At 41.8% G+C, this 17670-nt stretch overlaps 1 protein-coding gene across 1 annotated transcript in view; it reads left to right on the forward strand.

Annotated features, from left to right (window-relative positions):
• The window catches only part of TPR (translocated promoter region, nuclear basket protein), an 80794-nt gene that overhangs the window by 44371 nt on the left and 18753 nt on the right, over window positions 1-17670 (forward strand). The window contains exons 25-37 of the mRNA XM_045028014.1: window positions 1792-1995; window positions 2109-2293; window positions 2747-2894; window positions 3699-3836; window positions 4581-4712; window positions 5181-5311; window positions 5708-5918; window positions 6318-6464; window positions 6732-6930; window positions 7591-7796; window positions 8631-8692; window positions 13064-13272; window positions 13568-13840. Of these exons, the coding sequence (XP_044883949.1) occupies window positions 1792-1995; window positions 2109-2293; window positions 2747-2894; window positions 3699-3836; window positions 4581-4712; window positions 5181-5311; window positions 5708-5918; window positions 6318-6464; window positions 6732-6930; window positions 7591-7796; window positions 8631-8692; window positions 13064-13272; window positions 13568-13840 (2245 nt within the window). The remainder of the gene's footprint in view (window positions 1-1791; window positions 1996-2108; window positions 2294-2746; window positions 2895-3698; window positions 3837-4580; window positions 4713-5180; window positions 5312-5707; window positions 5919-6317; window positions 6465-6731; window positions 6931-7590; window positions 7797-8630; window positions 8693-13063; window positions 13273-13567; window positions 13841-17670) is intronic.

Consider the following 17670-nt stretch of genomic DNA (forward strand, 5'->3'; position numbering starts at 1 on the left):
GAAGGGACCTCAGGAGGTCATCTAGTCCAACCCCCTGCTCAAAGCAGGACCAAACCCAACTAAATCATCCCAGCCAGGGCTTTGTCAAGCCTGACCTTAAAAACCTCTAAGGAAGGAGATTCCACCACCTCCCTAGGTAACCCATTCCAGTTCTTCACCACCCTACTAGTGAAAAAGTTTTTCCTAATGTCCAACCTAAACCTCCCCCTCTGCAACTTGAGACCATTACTCCTTGTTCTGTCATCTTCTACCACTGAGAACAGTCTAGATCCATTCTCTTTGAACCCCCTTTCAGGTAGTTGAAAGCAGCTATCAAATCCCCCCTCATTCTTCTCTTCTGCAGACTAAACAATCCCAGTTCCCTCAGCCTCTCCTCATAAGTCATGTGCTCTAGCCCCCTAATCATTTTTGTTGCCATCCGCTGGACTCTCTCCAATTTGTCCACATCCTTCTTGTAGTGTGGGGCCCAAAACTGGACACAGTACTCCAAATGAGGCCTCACCAGTGCTGAGTAGAGGGGAATGATCACATCCCTTGATCTGCTGGAAATGCCCCTACTTATACAACCCAAAATGCCATTAGCCTTCTTGGCAACAAGGGCACACTGTTGACTCATATTCAGCTTTTCGTCCACCGTAACCCCTAGGTCCTTTTCTGCAGAACTGCTGCCCAGCCATTCGGTCCCTAGTCTGTAGCAGTGCATGGGATTCTTCCGTTCTAAGTGCAGGACTCTGCACTTGTCCTTGTTGAACCTCATCAGGTTTCTTTTGGCCCAATCCTCTAATTTGTCTAGGTCCCTCTGTATCCTATCCCTACCCTCCAGCGTATCAACCACTCCTCCCAGTTTAGTGTCATCTGCAAACTTGCTAAGGGTGCAGTCCACACCATCCTCCAGATCGTTAATGAAGATATTGAATAAAACCGGCCCCAGCACCGACCCTTGGGGCACTCCACTTGATACCGCCTGCCAACTAGACATGGAACCATTGATCACTACCCGTTGAGCCCGACCATCTAGCCAGTTTTCTATCCACCTTACCGTCCATTCATCCAGCCCAAATTTCTTTAACTTGCTGGCAAGAATACTGTGGGAGACTGTATCAAAAGCTTTGCTAAAGTCCAGAAATAACACATCCACTGCTTTCCCCTCATCCACAGAGCCGGTTATCTCATCATAGAAGGCAATTAGGTTAGTCAGGCATGACTTGCCCTTGGTGAATCCATGCTGACTGTTCCTGATCACTTTCCCCTCCTTTAAGTGTTCAGGATTGATTCCTTGAGGACCTGTTCCATGATTTTTCCAGGGACTGAGGTGAGACTGACTGGCCTGTAGTTCCCTGGATCTTCCTTCTTCCCTTTTTTAAAGATGGGCACTACATTTTTGTTTTTACCTCTCTCCATAGTTGCAATCAGCAGATGTACTTGAACAAGCTTCTATCCCTCTTGATGCAGAATTTAAAGGAAGATGGCTGGTGATAGGGCATGTAAAAAGGGGATTTCATCCAGCTGGCTGCCAGAGCGTTAATATTTAGGGATATATTCAAATCTGCATCTCTGTTTTCTCAGGCTTTTGAGAATCACATGGGTTAAGGGATAGGGACACTTTGAAGAGGTGGCATAGATTTTATTATTGGTGGCTTAATTTTTTTATCAGGATTGATCTACAAGAGAAGACAAGTCTAATATTGGGAAATTTCCCTTTTTTGTATTTATGTAACTTTTGAACAAGTATGTAAAGCTATGGAGGGTATGTGATATACTTGAAATAACAAAGTACACTGTTTCTCACAGGCAAAGATAGCTTCAGAAGCTCAGAATAAGTATGAGCGGGAATTAATGCTTCATGCAGCTGATGTTGAGGCCTTGCAGGCTGCTAAAAGTCAAGTTGCTAAGAATTCAGCAATAAGGCAGCAGTTAGAGGAAGCTACTCAGAAAGCTGAATCTGCACTTCTGGAGTGCAAAGCCTCCTGGGAAGAGCGGGAGAGAATGTTAAAGGTAGGATTTTTCTGGCTCCAGTGACTTTTCTGAAGTGTATAGATATCTGTAGTGTTCAGACCCATGCAAATTAAAATTCATCATGACCAAACAGAGAAATATTTCTGTTGTAGGATGAAGCTTCAAAGCTTGGGTCTCGCTGTGAAGACTTAGAAAAACAAAACCGATTATTACATGAGCAACTGGAACATCTAAGTGACAAGATGGTGACCTCTGTGAAGGAATCTATGCCAAGTGCATTGAATGTTTCGCTCAATGAAGAAGGCAAATCACAAGAACAAATCTTAGAAATTCTCAGGTAATTTCATTTGCTGAACTGGTTAGTTCACCTTCATTTTCTTTTTTGGAAAACACAGAAAATTTCAAAATTAAAGTGGATTAATTTTTAACTGATAGCTGTGGTGACAGCCTTTTGCCCTGCTTCAGTAGTAGCAGAGAGAGGTGGAATTGCAACTGCTGAATCGTCCCAAGTATCATAGGGAAAAGATGTAAGGCAGAGACTTGTCTGGAGGGCCTGGTACCTCCTGGTAAATGTTGGTGGCAAGAACGTTCTACAGAGTGACACCTTCCCAGAGTAGGCTCAAGTGTTCTTGTTTCCTTTATTTATTGGTAGATATTAGGATTTGCTTTTGGGTCTCTTCATCCAACTGCCATTTTTATTTTCTTTTAGCAGCAGGCGTGATTCTGACATGGGTGTCTAGATTTAAAATTCCTTCTTACTCTTGAGTTCAAATGACCCCCTTTCTTATAGATTTATACGCCGAGAGAAGGAGATTGCGGAAACAAGGTTTGAGGTGGCCCAGGTGGAGAGCTTGCGTTATCGTCAAAGGGTGGATCACCTGGAAAGGGAGCTCCAGGAGTTGCATGATAGTCTGAATGCAGAGAGAGAGAAAGTTCAGGTGTGTACATGAACTGTTGGTGACACTTTCAACAATATCTGAAATGTCTTCCTCCTTATTCAAGTCTTTTCCTACTTTAACTGCGTATGTCTATGCTGCAGCTGGGAGTGCGTTTCTGAGCTTGGATAGACTGAAGTACTAGCTTAGCTCAAGCTAGCTCGCTAAAAATAGCAGTGTAGCCAGTGATAGCAGAGGCAGCGGCTCAGGCTACCAGTCAGAGTCTGAAGCCAGCCAGACCCCTTAAGTATGTACGTAGGCAGCTAGCCTGAGCCACCCATCTGTGCTATCCTCAGCTATGCTTCTATTTATTGCAGTATTTTTAGAGCTCTGTTTGAGCTAGCATGTCTCTGTCTACCTGAGCTGGGAAGCATGCCTCTCATCTGCAGTGCAAACATAAGCTAAAAGCTAAGAAGTGTGCAAGAGTCCATTGTATTTGGATTGGGATTGATATTTGTCCAGTTGCACTAACTTTGCTCCTAGCCCGATGAACTTGCTCTCAAAAGCAGGATAGCAATTATGCATCAAGAACTTGTTTTAACATGAATAGTTGTGCAGAACAGATATTTAGGAAGCAGTCAAAAGAAATTTTTGGAGAAATGGTACAGAGAATCACATGGGGAAGCTTGCTATTTTCAGGGTTTTTAAACAATATATTAATGTCTTCATCTAACTCTTTAAAAAGTGTTTACATGAGTTTATGTACACTGTGGTATTTTTCTAAAATCGAATGCCAATGAACGTTGTTTGAATGTTTATGTCCAAAGAAAGCTAAACCAGTTTGGATGATTTTCTTTGACCTAACAGATAACAGCAAAAACAATTGCTCAGCATGAAGAACTAATGAAAAAGACGGAAACCATGAATGTGTTGATAGAAACCAACAAGATGCTGAGAGAAGAGAAAGAGAGGCTAGAACAAGAACTACAACAAATGCAGGCAAAGGTTAGTGATGAGACTTATGCACAGAGTTCTCAGACACTCAGTATTTGAAGGAGAACCGTGTTAGTCTGTATCTGCAAAAAGAACAGGAGTACTTGTGGCGCCTTAGAGACTAACAAATTTATTTGAGCATAAGCTTTCATGGGCTACAGCCCACTTCATCGGATGCATAGAATGGAACATATAGTAAGGAGATATATATAACTCCCACCTTTTCATGTTCTCTGTGTGTGTCTATACATCTCCTTATTATATGTTCTTTTTGTAGATACTCTTGGTTAACAATACGCTGTTGATCAGGACTCTCATTAAAATAAAAGACAGATAAAGGGATGGACTGAAGTGGTGGGCTGCAATTTTATTTCAATTTGTGCAGACTTCGGGCCTCCTCTTTTACAGGCACAAGGTCCACCAGTGAAATCTTAAGTGTAATTTACTTCTGGGAGTGTTGCACCTTTTAGCCTTTATCTGCACTAGCCAGTGGAGATACCCCCGAAAGCATGGAAAGAGGTTTAAATTGGCCTTTGTGGTCCACCATCAATCAGCTTTCCCACTTCTCCCCTAACTGGCCAGTGGGAGGCAGAGAACCTGAGGAGGAGGAGGAGGAGGGACCTAGCCATGGCCTTCTCAGGCATGCACTCTCCCATCTCTCCTTCTGGGCTTTACATCACTCTGCCAGTCTGACAAACATCCCCTCTGGTCCCCCAGTGAGATGGGGGTATATTTTAATACCTGATGATTTCCCAGGTGCGTAAGCTAGAGGCAGACATCCTACCTTTACAAGAGTCTAATGCTGAGCTAAGTGAAAAAAGTGGAATGCTGCAGGCAGAAAAGAAGCTGTTGGAAGAGGATGTCAAACGTTGGAAAGCCCGGACCCAGGTGAGTGCGTCTTTTCACAGAGGAAATCCAAATGAAAGAACTCAAATGTTGGTAGATCAACCCCATTTCCTGAAAAAGTGATGGAAGACTGAAGTGAATTTGATTTGTGAAACATCACCAATGAATATGTATTTATAAAGCTTGAATTTGTTAGGATATTATGAGTTTGCCTTGTCACTCTGCCTGGTATGGGACAATTTCAGGTCAGACATTTTTGTTACCGGTTTGGTGAAGTCTTAGGATAGAATACACCACCAGCCTGGGGTATATGCCTTGTATTCTGGCAGTCTGACCTGAAATTGGTCATCTTTTTTTATACAGTATCACATGCCTAACTTAGATTGCAGTTCTAAACCATCATTGACAGAGCACAAAAGCAACAATCACCAGCATGTATAGATTCTGTAGAATGAAATATGTTTTCTTTTTGCAAGAATCAAGACTATTCAGATTACAAATATTTTTCAGCACTTACTGAGCCAACAGAAAGACACTGATCTTGAAGAATATCGGAAGCTCCTTTCAGAGAAGGAGGCAAATACCAAACGCATACAACAGATGAGTGAAGAAACAGGCAGGCTTAAAGCAGAAATAGCAAGGTACAGTATAAGGAAATTTTGTGGAAAGTTCTGCATACTAAAAGTCTGTTTTACTACGTAATATTTAAAATAAGACAACATCAGGAAATGAAACTCATAAATATCCCTATATAAGTGTTAAGCCTTTGGTGTTTGTTCAGCAATTTAACTCCTTTTTATACTCCTAGTTATAAAAAATGAAGTGTTAATTTATTTGGAAACAGGACATTTAAAATAAGTAGCCCAATGACTCCAAATTAAACTTTTATAATTTGATTCAATATGGGTACTTTACTTTGAATATATATTCACTCATGATGACTGACAGTACAAAAATATAGCCATATCAAAATGTATTGACTTTGTTTATATCTTGGCAAGATCTCATGCATCTCTTCATCCAATTTTGGTGTTTAGATCTAATGCATCTCTGACTACAAGCCAGAATCTGGTCCAGACCCTCAGAGATGAGCTATCTAAAATAAGAACTGAAAAGGACACTCTTCAGAAGGAGCTAGAGAATAAAGTGGCTGACATACAAGAAAAAGTCAAAACTATAACACAGGTCAAGAAAATTGGACGACGATACAAGACTCAGTATGAAGAGCTGAAAGCACAATATGACAAGGTAGATGTAAATTCTGATTATTTAAGAAATTGAACAGTACATTTTCAGCAGAGTCTTCATATGTATTACTGTTTATAATATCTGAATTAATTTTAAAAACTAAAAACGTGCCTAAAATCACTTCTGATACAGAAACTTGCCTATGAAATTCTGGCTCTAACTTTGAAATGTCCAAAGAATAATATGCTGTATGTTGTTTGAATGTGTGATGTATGAAACACAGCTCTTAAGAAAGCATCATAATTCCTTTCTGTATCCCGCTTAGACCATTTCTGATGATCAGTATCCATCTGGTAGTGTTGTGTATAAAAGTGATAGCTTTCTACATCTGATGGTGCCTTTTTAAAAAACAAAACAAAAAACCCACAACTCGGACCTGACCAATTTGCAATGTTTCAGATGGTTGCTGAGACATCAACTCAGTCTTATGCAGAAGAACAAGAACAGCAAGCTTCTGTCCAGGAAATACAAGAACTGAAAGAGTCTCTCAGCCAGGCTGAGGTGAAGGCAAAAGCCCTGGAGAATCAGATTGAAAATTTGCAGAAGGTAAGAAGAGAGCAATATTGTTAGTTTCTACATATGTTTTGAAAGCACTTTACAAACAAATCTTCACTGTACCCTGTGAAGTATGTGTGTTCTCTAACTCTGTTGGAGGAGCTGGAATATTATACCACTGAGAACTTTTACTATCTTAGCTAAAGTGATTAGTTAGTACCTCAGCTCATTAGCTGTGTTTTGTGTGTCACGCACCCACCACCTAGTTACAAGGTATTATAGCTGGTAGCTAAATTACCTCTTTTGTTTTTTCTGCAGACTATAGCAGAGAAAGAAAGTGAAGCCAGAAGTCTTCAGGAACAGATATCTCAGCTACAGTCAGAACTTTCTCGTCTTCATCAAGATTTGCAAGAGAGAACAACACAGGAAGAACAGCTCAGGCAACAGATAACTGAGAAGGAGGAGAAGACTAGGAAGACCCTGCTGGCTGCCAAGCAGAAAATTGCACAGTTAGCTGGTAAGTTATCCTACTGTGCCTTAAGGGTTTTCCATTTTTTTCATTGGTTTTATGGAGAAACTTCCTGGGCTGAAACCCTAGAGAAAAACGTGGTCTTCTTGGGTAAACTTCAGCCAGAAATTAACTATGATGTAAACTGTAAGTTTCTAAAATTAAACTTTGAATGTAGCTGTTCCTTGGGCAGGTTTTTCAGCCACATACAGTTAGTTATGCAGTATTGGAATCTGTAAAAATGTTTGACTAGATATCAGTTAAGAGGCAAATAACTAATTTGAGAGTTATTTTAGATGAGTCAGAGGATATTGTCCTTGCTTAGCACCCAGGTATTTATCCCACACAACTTACCCGCACAGAGGATATTCCTTTCTTTCAGCAAGTTCAGTGTTAATCAGGAAGGAATGAAATTACTAGTGCCTGCTTTCTGATGGTTGGAGAAAACATACAGTCCTTCAATATTTCAAATTTACAATTGCTATCCATATTTTCAAAAAAAATCACACAAGCTATCACTAAGAATTTTATCACTTACAATGTGTTAGTACACATAGGTCTCTGCTTAAAGTACTTCATTAACTTATAAAAGCAAACAGACTTTCAGTGCACAGAGATTTGGAAGGCAGTTTTACAGTGAAAAGACGGAATGCTTTGTTACTTGATTAGGTACGAAAGAACAGCTGACAAAAGAAAATGACGAGTGGAAACAAAAGAGTAGTGCATTAGAAGAGCAAAAGACTGAGTTGGAGGTGCGGATGAGTGCACTCAAATCACAGTATGAAGGTCGAATTTGCCGCCTGGAGAGAGAGCTAAGAGAGCAACAAGAGAGGCACCATGAGCAGCGAGATGAGCCTCCAGAGTCTACTAATAAGGTAAGGTACAAGATATGTGAAGCTTTTGTTAGTTGTATTAGCATATGTAGTGAAACAGAATGGTTTGTGTCTAACAAGTGTGGGCTTTGAGTTCACAGTAATGGAGCAGTTGTGAATTAGAATAGTTCCTGTGTGGTGCCCCTTCCCTAATACCATATCTCTGATAGCAGGTGAAAATTTAACAGACACAACCTCTTCCCATGGTGCTTCCAACCTTTTTAATACCCAGAATAATGTGGCTGGAAACCCAAAAGAGTACATACCATCTCCAGTGTCCCAAAGCCAGTTGGTCTCGGAAGGAAGGGAAACAGCTCTTCAGAGCATTAGACGTTAATAACAAAAAATTCATTCTGGTGGGATTCAAACTTTCTATTGCTAACAAAAGCATATAATTGTTTTACCACCTAGGTTTCACCAGAGGAGCGTTCAAACAGTGCTCCTCTCATTGACTCTGTCTGCAGTCTTATTTGCACATACAATATCACAGGACTCTGGTGCTAACACTTTGAGCTTGCATTCTGGTCCAACAGTAAATATAGTTCTTTCCAATAGAATAGAATTAATCAGTACTCTTTTTGGCTGACTAAAAAACTGCATTATCACGGGTATCCCAGACAATACTTGACTTGCTTGAGCAAGCTCAGAATATTTGAGAGTAAGCATGGGACTTCACCTGGTATTCTGCCAAATCCGTAGTTGAAACAATTGTAATTAAAGAGATCTGTCTACTGAAGCAGTAATCAAAATAGCATTTTTGGATTATTTTATAGAGCCTACTGGCTTAATATTTGGCAATGGAATCATATAATTTACAGAAACACTTATGTCTAATAGGTTCCGGAACAGCAGAGGCAGATCACACTCAAATCTACTCCAGCTTCAGGTGAAAGAGGAATGTAAGTTGCAGGTTCTTTTTTGTCCAGTTGCTGTGTCTATATTTTTTGTTTTAAACTGTAGGAATGAATTAAAATGAATTAAAGGCTTTTGCATTTAAGAATTTTTTAACAGCTTTTGGAAGTTACTGACTGCTTAATGCTAATACTGAGCTATGGACTAACTGAACTGTCTGCCTCCTGAGGCAAATCTAACCAGTTAAGTCATTTACTGCTAAACTGTCACATTTAGGTACACTGTGAACTTGAAATCTAGTCCATTTGAAAAATTACAAGCCATTTCAGATACTACGCCAGCCTGTAAAGATGTATAATCTTTATGACTTTATAATCTGACATTTCTGTTCTTGGAACAGTTTTGATCTTTAAAATCCTGGTATCTCTTTAAAATGAAGTTCTGATCTTGAGAAGTGACTGTAACTATCACTGGCATCATTCTTATTCAGATATTCTCTCTCTGTATTGAGCCGTATCAGTTGACTTCAGTGACAAATATAAGGCTGTGTCTACACTGCCACTTTCAGCACTAAAACTTTAGTTGTTCAGGGGTGTGAAAAAACATACCCCTGAGCGACAGAAGTTTTAGCACTGAAAAGCACCAGTATAGACAGCGCTTTATCACCTGGAGCCATGCAGATTTCCAGTTCATCACATCTATCAAGGCTATGGGGTTGTGCACTGGGCATAATTTGCCCTGCAGAATCTCTTCTAGTGGAGATATGGAAGAATGATAATTGTGAACAAAACTTTGAAGGTAGCTGTTGATTACGGAATCATAAGTATGTAGCGCTGGAAAGGACCTCGAGAGGTCATTAAGTCCAGCCCCCTGCACTAAGACAGGACCAGGTAAACCTAGACCATCTCTGACAGGTGTTTGTCCAACCTGATTTTGAGAACATCCAGTGATGGGGATTTACAACTTCACTTGGTAACCTCTTCTTAATTTAACTACCCTTGTAGTTTTTCCTAATAGCTAACCTAAATCTCTCTTTCTGCAAATTAAGCCACTATATCTTGTCTCACCTTCAGTGGACGTGGAGAACTAATCACCATCCTCTTTATAACAGCTGTTAAATGTATTTGAAGACTGTTTATCATGCCCCCCCCCCCCTCCAGTTGTCTTTTCTCTAGACTTAAACCTACCCAGTTTTTTTAAACCTTTCTAAACATTTTATCATTATTGCTAGAACATAAGAATGGCCATACTGGGTCAGACCAAAGGTCCATCTAGCCCAGTAACCTGTCTTCCGACAGTGGCCAATGCCAGGTTCCCCAGAGGGAATGAACAGAACAGGTAATTATCAAGTGATCCATCCCCTGTTACTTGTTCCCAGCTTCTGGCAAACAGAGGCTTGAGACACCATCCCTGCCCATCCTGGCTAATAGCCATTGATGGATTTATCGTCAATGAACTTACCGTATATTCCGGCGTATAAGACGACTTTCTATATTAAAAAACAACCCCCAAAAATCGGGAGTCGTCTTATACGCCGGGTATAAACAGCGGGCGGCTGGGATTTAAAAGGCTCTGGGCTCCCCGCCGCAGCAGGCAGCCCAGAGCCCTCTGATTCCCTGCCGCGGCTGGGATTTAAAAGGCTCTGGGCTCCCCGCCGAAGCGGGCAGCCCAGAGCCCTCTGATTCCCGGCCGCGGCTGGGATTTAAAAGGCTCTGGGCTCCCCGCCGCAGCGGGCAGCCCAGAGCCCTCTGATTCCCGGCTGCGGCTGGGATTTAAAAGGCTCTGGGCTCCCCCCCTCAGAAGGGGGGGTCGTCTTATAGGGCGAATATAGGCCAAAACCTATATTTTAACTGTAAAATTAGGGGGTCGTCTTATACGCCCCGTCACCTTATACGCCGGAAAATACGGTATCTAGTTCTTTTTTGAACCCTGTTATAGTCTTGGCCTTCACAGCATCCTCTGGCAAAGAATTCCACAGGTTGACTGTGTGTTGTGTGAAGGAATACTTACTTCCTGCTGCCTATTAATTTCATTTGGTGACCCCTAGTTCTTATGTTATGAGAGGGAGTAAATAACACTTCCTTATTGACTTTCTCCACACCAGTCATGATTTTATAGACCTCTGTCATATCCCCTCCCTTAGTCATCTCTTTTCCAAGCTGAAAAGTCCAAGTCTTATTAATCTCTCCTCAGACGGAAGCCATTCCATGCCCCTAATCAATTTTGTTGCACTTTTCTGAACCTTTTCCAATTCCAGTATATTTTTTGAGATGGGGTGACCACATCTGCATGCAGTATTCAAGATGTGGGCATACCATGGATTTATATAGAGGCAATATGATATTTTGTCATCTTATCTATCCCTTTCTTAATGATTACCAACATTCTCTTAGCTTTTTTGACTGCTGCTACATGTTGAGTGGATGTTTCCAGAGAACTATCTGCAGTGATGCCAAGATCTCTCTCTCAAGTGCTAACAGCTAGTTTAGACCCCATGATTTTATATGCATAGTTGGGATTATGTTTTCCAATGTGCATTACTTTCGTTTATCAACGTTGAATTTCATCTGCCATTTTGTTACCCCATCACCCAATTGTTGCTCTCCTCTGGCCTCTCTCCAATTATTCACATCTTTCCTAAAGTGTGGTGCCCAGAACAGGACACTACTCTATCTCAGGCCTAACCAATGCTGAGTAGAGCGGGACAGTTACTTACCATGTCTTACATACAGCACTCCTGTTAATACACTCCAGAATGATATAAGCCTTTTTTGCAACTGCAGCCATTGTAGATTTTCAATCTGTGATCCACTATAATTCCCAGATACTTTTCAGCAGAACTGCCACCTAGCTAGTTATTTCCCATTTTGTGTTCGTTATTTGATTTTTTTCCTCCCTAAGTGTGGTACTTTGCATTTATCTTTATTGAATTTCATCTAGTTGATTTCAGTCCAATTCTCTAATTTTTCAAGGTGGGTTTTGAATTCTAATCCTTCTAACATTTTGTCCTTCTAATATTGAATAAGCCTGCAGGACCCCTGAAGACGTGCCTTTCCAGCTTGAGTATAGTCTTTCAACCAATTATGCTCTCGCCCTAAAGCAATTTCATATAGACTATAATTCCTGAGTTTGCTTATGAGAATGTTGTGGTAACTGTGTCAAAAGCCTTATTAAAATCAAGACACATCACATCTGCTGGTTCCCCAATTCACTAGGCCAGTAATCCTGTGAAAGAAGGAAATTAGGTTGGTTTGTCATGATTTGTTCTTGACAGATTCATGCTGTCTGTTTTTATAACTCTCTTATCCCCTAAGTGCTTACAAATTGTTTAATAATTTGTCCCAGTATCTTTCCAGGTACTGAAGTTAGTCTGTCTGGTCTATAATGCCCCGTGTCCTCTTTGTTCCCTTTTTTCAAAGATAAATACTCTCCTTACCTTTCTCCAGTCCTTGAGTTCTCCTGATAATAATTGCTAACAGTTCCAAGATGGCTTCAGCTAGTTCATTAAGTATCCTAGGATGTATTTCTTTTGGCCCTGTTAAATTTAATACATCTAACTTATACACATATTCTTTAACCTGATCTTTCCCTATTTTGGCTTGCATTCTTCCCTTCTTGTTGATAATATTAATTGTATTGAGTATCTGGTTACTACTCTTCTTTTTTTAGTGAAGACTGAAGCAGAATAGACATTAAACACCTTAGCCTTCCAAATGTCATCTCTTACTTGGTCTCCTCCCAACTAAGTAGAAGCCTACACTTTGGTCTTTCTCTGGCTGTAAATGTATTTGAAGAGCTGCCTCTTATTACCTTTTATATCCCTTATTAGCTGTAACTTTTGTGCTTTAACCTTTCTGAATTTGTTCGTACTTGCTTGTTCTATTCTTTTGTACTCCTCAGCAATTTGTCCATGTGTTCACTTTTTGTAGGATTCCTTTTTGATTTTTCAGGTCATTAAAGAGCTCCTAATGGAGACACTTTGGTGTCTTACTATTCTTCCTATCTTCCTTTGCATCAGGATAGTTTGCCATTCTGTTGTGTCCTCTAGAAGTCCTCCAAAGTGTCTCCTGTATCCCTCAGATTTTCTTCCCATGGGACCTTGCCTTCCAGTTCTCTGTTAATCATCTTTTTGAAGTCCACAGTTCTTATTCTGCTGCTCTCACTCCTTCCTTTTCATAGAATCATGAAATCTATCATTTCATGATCACTTTCACCCATGTGGGCATCCCACCAAGTCTCCGTGATGCCAATTAAATAATAATTTAGCTTAGATACTAGCACTATGCCATGATCTGTTTTAAATGTTATGAAACTTTTTTAATCAACATTTGATATTTTGTTAGAAAACTGAATTTGATACACTTGTAAGTCTGACCCCAACTTTGTTAGCACAAATAAAACCAGTGTCCTATTTCCAGAGCTAGCACTTCAGATCCACCAACAGCAAACATTAAGCCAACGCCTGTTGTGTCAACTCCAAGTAAAGTGACTGCTACTGCCATACCCGGGAGTAAATCTACTCCAAGAGCAAGTATCCGTCCAATGGTTACTCCTGCTACAGTTACAAATCCAACCACTACTCCAACAGCCACAGTTATGCCTACAACACAGGTGGAAACCCAAGAAGGTAAGTGTTCTAAATAAAGGGCAACTATCTAAATTAAAATAACCTTAAAAAGGCACCTTTACCTTGAAATCTAGTCAATTTCAGAGTTAAATATAACTTCTGGTATTCTACCTGACCTTGACTCCCCTTGCTAATTTTTTTGTGCTTTTACAGTTTTTATACCTTTAAATCAGTTAACAGGCTATACATGAGAAACATTAAATCTCACTATCCAAAGCTTTCTCAAGTGAAAAGTAATGTGAACTCTACTAGATAATTATAAGCCAATTAAAATGTGCTACCATTTCCTTTCCAGCTATGCAGTCAGAAGGACCAGTAGAGCATGTTCCAGTCTTTGGAAGCACAAGTGGATCTGTACGCTCCACCAGTCCTAATGTCCAGACCTCTCTCTCTCAACCCATCTTAACTGTTCAGCAACAGACTCAAGCTACAGCTTTTGTGCAGCCCACTCAGCAAAGTCATCCTCAGATTGAGCCAGCGACTCAAGAGCCACCCCCCACCATTGTAGAGGTCGTACAGAGCTCACAGATAGAAAGGCCCTCCACTTCCACAGCAGTGTTTGGTACAGGTTGGTTTCATTCTCTAAATAAATATGTAGGGCCTAATCTCATGGTGTGTCCAAACCACTACAGATCCTCATTGAATCAGGCCATAATGCATATAATAGGATCTGACGGCTTCGTGCACTAATTGTGGGGTAGGCTCTCAAAAAGACTGAGGTCTGGCCTACCTTCTTGCACCTTCCAAAGTGTTACCTTTTAAAAAATGTGACCTAGCACACTTCTAAAAGGTATCCTAGATGAAACAAGAAGTGAATGTTCACATGTCTATTCACAGAATCATAGAATATCAGGGTTGGAAGGGACCTCAGGAGGTCATCTAGTCCAAGCCCCTGCTCAAAGCAGGACCAGTCCCCAACTAAATCATCCTAGGCAGGGCTTTGTCAAGCCTGACCTTAAAAACCTCTAAGGATGGAGATTCCACCACCTCGCTAGGTAACGCATTCCAGTGCTTCACCACCCTCTTAGTGAAAAAGTTTTTCCTAATATCCAACCTAAACCTCCCCCACTGCAACTTGAGACCATTACTCCTTGTTCTGTCATCTGGTACCACTGAGAACAGTCTAGATCCATCCTCTTTGAAACCCCCTTTCAGGTAGTTGAAAGCAGCTATCAAATCCCCCCCATTCTTCTCTTCTGCAGACTAAACCATCCCAGTTCCCTCAGCCTCTCCTCATAAGTCATGTGTTCCAGCTCCGTAATCATTTTTGTTGCCCTCCGCTGGACTCTTTCCAATTTTTCCACATCCTCCTTGTAGTGTGGGGCCCAAAACTGGACGCGGTACTCCAGATGAGGCCTCACCAATGTTGAATAGAGGGGAATGATCATGTCTCTCAATCTGCTGGCAATGCCCCTACTTATACAGCCCAAAATGCTGTTAGCCTTCTTGGCAACAAGGGCACACTGTCGACTCGTATCCAGCTTCTCGTCCTTTGTAACCCCTAGGTCCTTTTCTGCAGAACTACTTCCTAGCCATTCGGTCCCTAGTCTGTAGCAGTACATGGGATTCTTCCATCCTAAGTGCAGAACTCTGCATTTGTGCTGTTGAACCTCATCAGGTTTCTTTTGGCCCAATCCTCTTAATTTGTCTAGGTCCCTCTGTATCCTATCCCTACCCTCCAGCGTATCTACCACTCCTCCCAGTTTAGTGTTATCTCGAAACTTGCTGAGAGTGCAGTCCACGCCATCCTCCAGATCATTATGAAGATATTGAACAAAACTGGCCCCAGTACCAACCCTTGGGGCACTCCACTTGATACTGGCTGCCAACTAGACATGGAGCCATTGATCACTACCCGTTGAGCCCGATGATCTGGCCAGCTTTCTATCCACCTTATAGTCCATTCATCCAACCCATACTTCTTTAACTTGCCGGCAAGAATACTGTGGGAGACCGTATCAAAAGCTTTGCTAAAGTCAAGGAATAACACGTCCACTGCTTTCCCCTCATCCACAGAGCCAGTTATCTCCTCATAGAAGGCAATTAATTAGGTTCGGCATGATTTGCCCTTGGTGAATCCATGCTGACTGTTCCTGATCACTTTCCTCTCCTTTAAGTGCTTCAGAATTGATTCCTTGAGGACCTGCTCCATGATTTTTCCAGGGCCTGAGGTGAGGCTGACTGGCCTGTAGTTCCCCAGATCCTCCTCCTTCTCTCTTTAAAAGATGAGCACTGCATTAGCCTTTTCCCAGTCATCTGGGACCTCCCCCAATCACCATGAGTTTTCAAAGACAATGACCAATCGCTCTGCAATCACATCCGCCAACTTCTTTAGCACCCTCGGATGCAGTGCCTCCAGCCCTATGGATTTGTGCTCATCCAGCTTTTCTAAATAGTCCCAAACCACTTCTTTCTCCACAGAGGGCTGGTCGCCTCCTCCCCATGCTGTGCTGCTCAGTGCAGCAGTCTGCGAGCTGACCTTGTTCGTGAAGACAGAGGCAAAAAAGGCATTGAGTACATTAGCTTTTTCCACATCCTCTGTCACTAGGTTGCCTCCCTCATTCAGTAAGGGGCCTACGCTTTCCTTGACTTTCTTCTTGTTGCTAACATACCCGAAGAAACCCTTCATGTTGTTCTTAACATCTCTTGCTAGCTGCAACTCCAAGTTTGATTTGGCCTTCCTGATTTCACTCCTGCATGCCTGAGCAATATTTGTATACTCCTCCCTGGTCGTTTGTCCAGTCTTCCACTTCTTGTAAGCTTCTTTTTTGTGTTTAAGATCAGCAAGGATTTCACTGTTAAGCCAAGCTGGTCACCTGCCATATTTGCTATTCTTTCTACACATGAGGATGGTTTGTTCCTGCAACCTCAATAAAGATTCTTTAAAATACAGTCAGCTCTCCTGGACTCCTATGCCCCTCATGTTATTCTCCCTGGGGATCTTGCCCATCAGTTCCCTGAGGGAGTCAAAGTCTGCTTTTCTGAAGTTCAGGGTCCATATTCTGTTGCTCGCCTTCCTTCCTTGTGTCAGGATCCTGAATTCGACCATCTCATGGTCACTGCCTACCAGGTTCCCATCCACTTTTGCTTCCCCTACTAATTCTTTGTGAGCAGCAGGTCAAGAAGAGTTCTGCCCCTAGTTGGTTCCTCCAGCACTTGCACCAGGAAATTGTTCCCTACATTTTCCAAAAACTTCCTGGATTGTCTGTGCACCGCTGTATTGCTCTCCCAGCAGATATCAGGGTGATTGAAGTCTCCCATGAGAACCAGGGCCTGCGATCTAGCAACTTCTGTTAGTTGCCAGAAGAAAGCCTCGTCCACCTCATCCCCCTGGTCTGGTGGTCTATAGCAGACTCCCACCACGACATCACCCTTGTTGCTCACACTTCTAAACTTAATCCAGAGACTCTCAGGTTTTTCTGCAGTTTCATACCAGAGCTCTGAGCAGTCATACTGCTCTCTTACATACAGTGCAATTCCCCCACCTTTTCTGCCCTGCCTGTTCTTCCTGAACAGTTTATATCCATCCATGACAGTACACCAGTCATATGAGTTATCCTACCAAGTCTCTGTTGTTCCAGTCACATCATAGTTCCTTGACTGTGCCAGGACTTCCAGTTCTCCCTGTTTGTTTCCCAGGCTTCTTGCATTTGTGTATAGGCACTTAAGATAACTCGCTGATCATCCCATTTTCTCAGTATGAGACAGGAGTCGTCCCCTCTTGCACTCTCCAGCTCGTGCTTCCTCCTGGTATCCCATTTCCCCACTTACCTCAGGGCTTTGGTCTCCTTCCCCCGGTGAACCTAGTTTAAAGCCCTCCTCAAACTAGTGCTGGATGTTAAATCTTGTTTGCTACAGAAAAAAGCAGGATCTCCCCTGATTCGCCTCTCAATTTCCTCAATCTTGCTTTGGTATGAGGATTCAGAGTTTAATATACATGTTTGGCTCTAAACTTTATAAATAACTACTGTAGGAAAGCAAACTAAATCAACTGAACTGAACATATATTCTGTGATTGTACCTGTACTTTCTTCAAACCCATCTAGGCCTTAGATGGCAATTAAAAAAAAAATTAGATCTTACTGCTGCATTGAGCACCTGTCATTATAGATGCTTCTGTTATTTGCAAAATTTACCCCCAAAAGTACCCATTGTGACTATTTTTAATTGTCCTTGCTGCTGCCCACGGAAATGTTAGCAAATTCTGTCAGGAACAAGGCTACTGAAAAACGAACAAAGAGCTGAAGCAAATCTGGGTTCTGGTGGACTTTGAATAGGGGCCAGTTTCACAGAGGGGGGCCTGCAGCTCAGAAAGCTCTGCTGCCAGCCCTAGTGTGTTCAACCCCAGGAGCGAACAGCAGGACACTCCTATCCAGTCCCAAGTGCCATGGTTGAGTA

This window comes from Mauremys mutica, chromosome 8, assembly GCF_020497125.1.
Source record: "Mauremys mutica isolate MM-2020 ecotype Southern chromosome 8, ASM2049712v1, whole genome shotgun sequence".
NCBI lineage: Eukaryota > Metazoa > Chordata > Testudines > Geoemydidae > Mauremys > Mauremys mutica.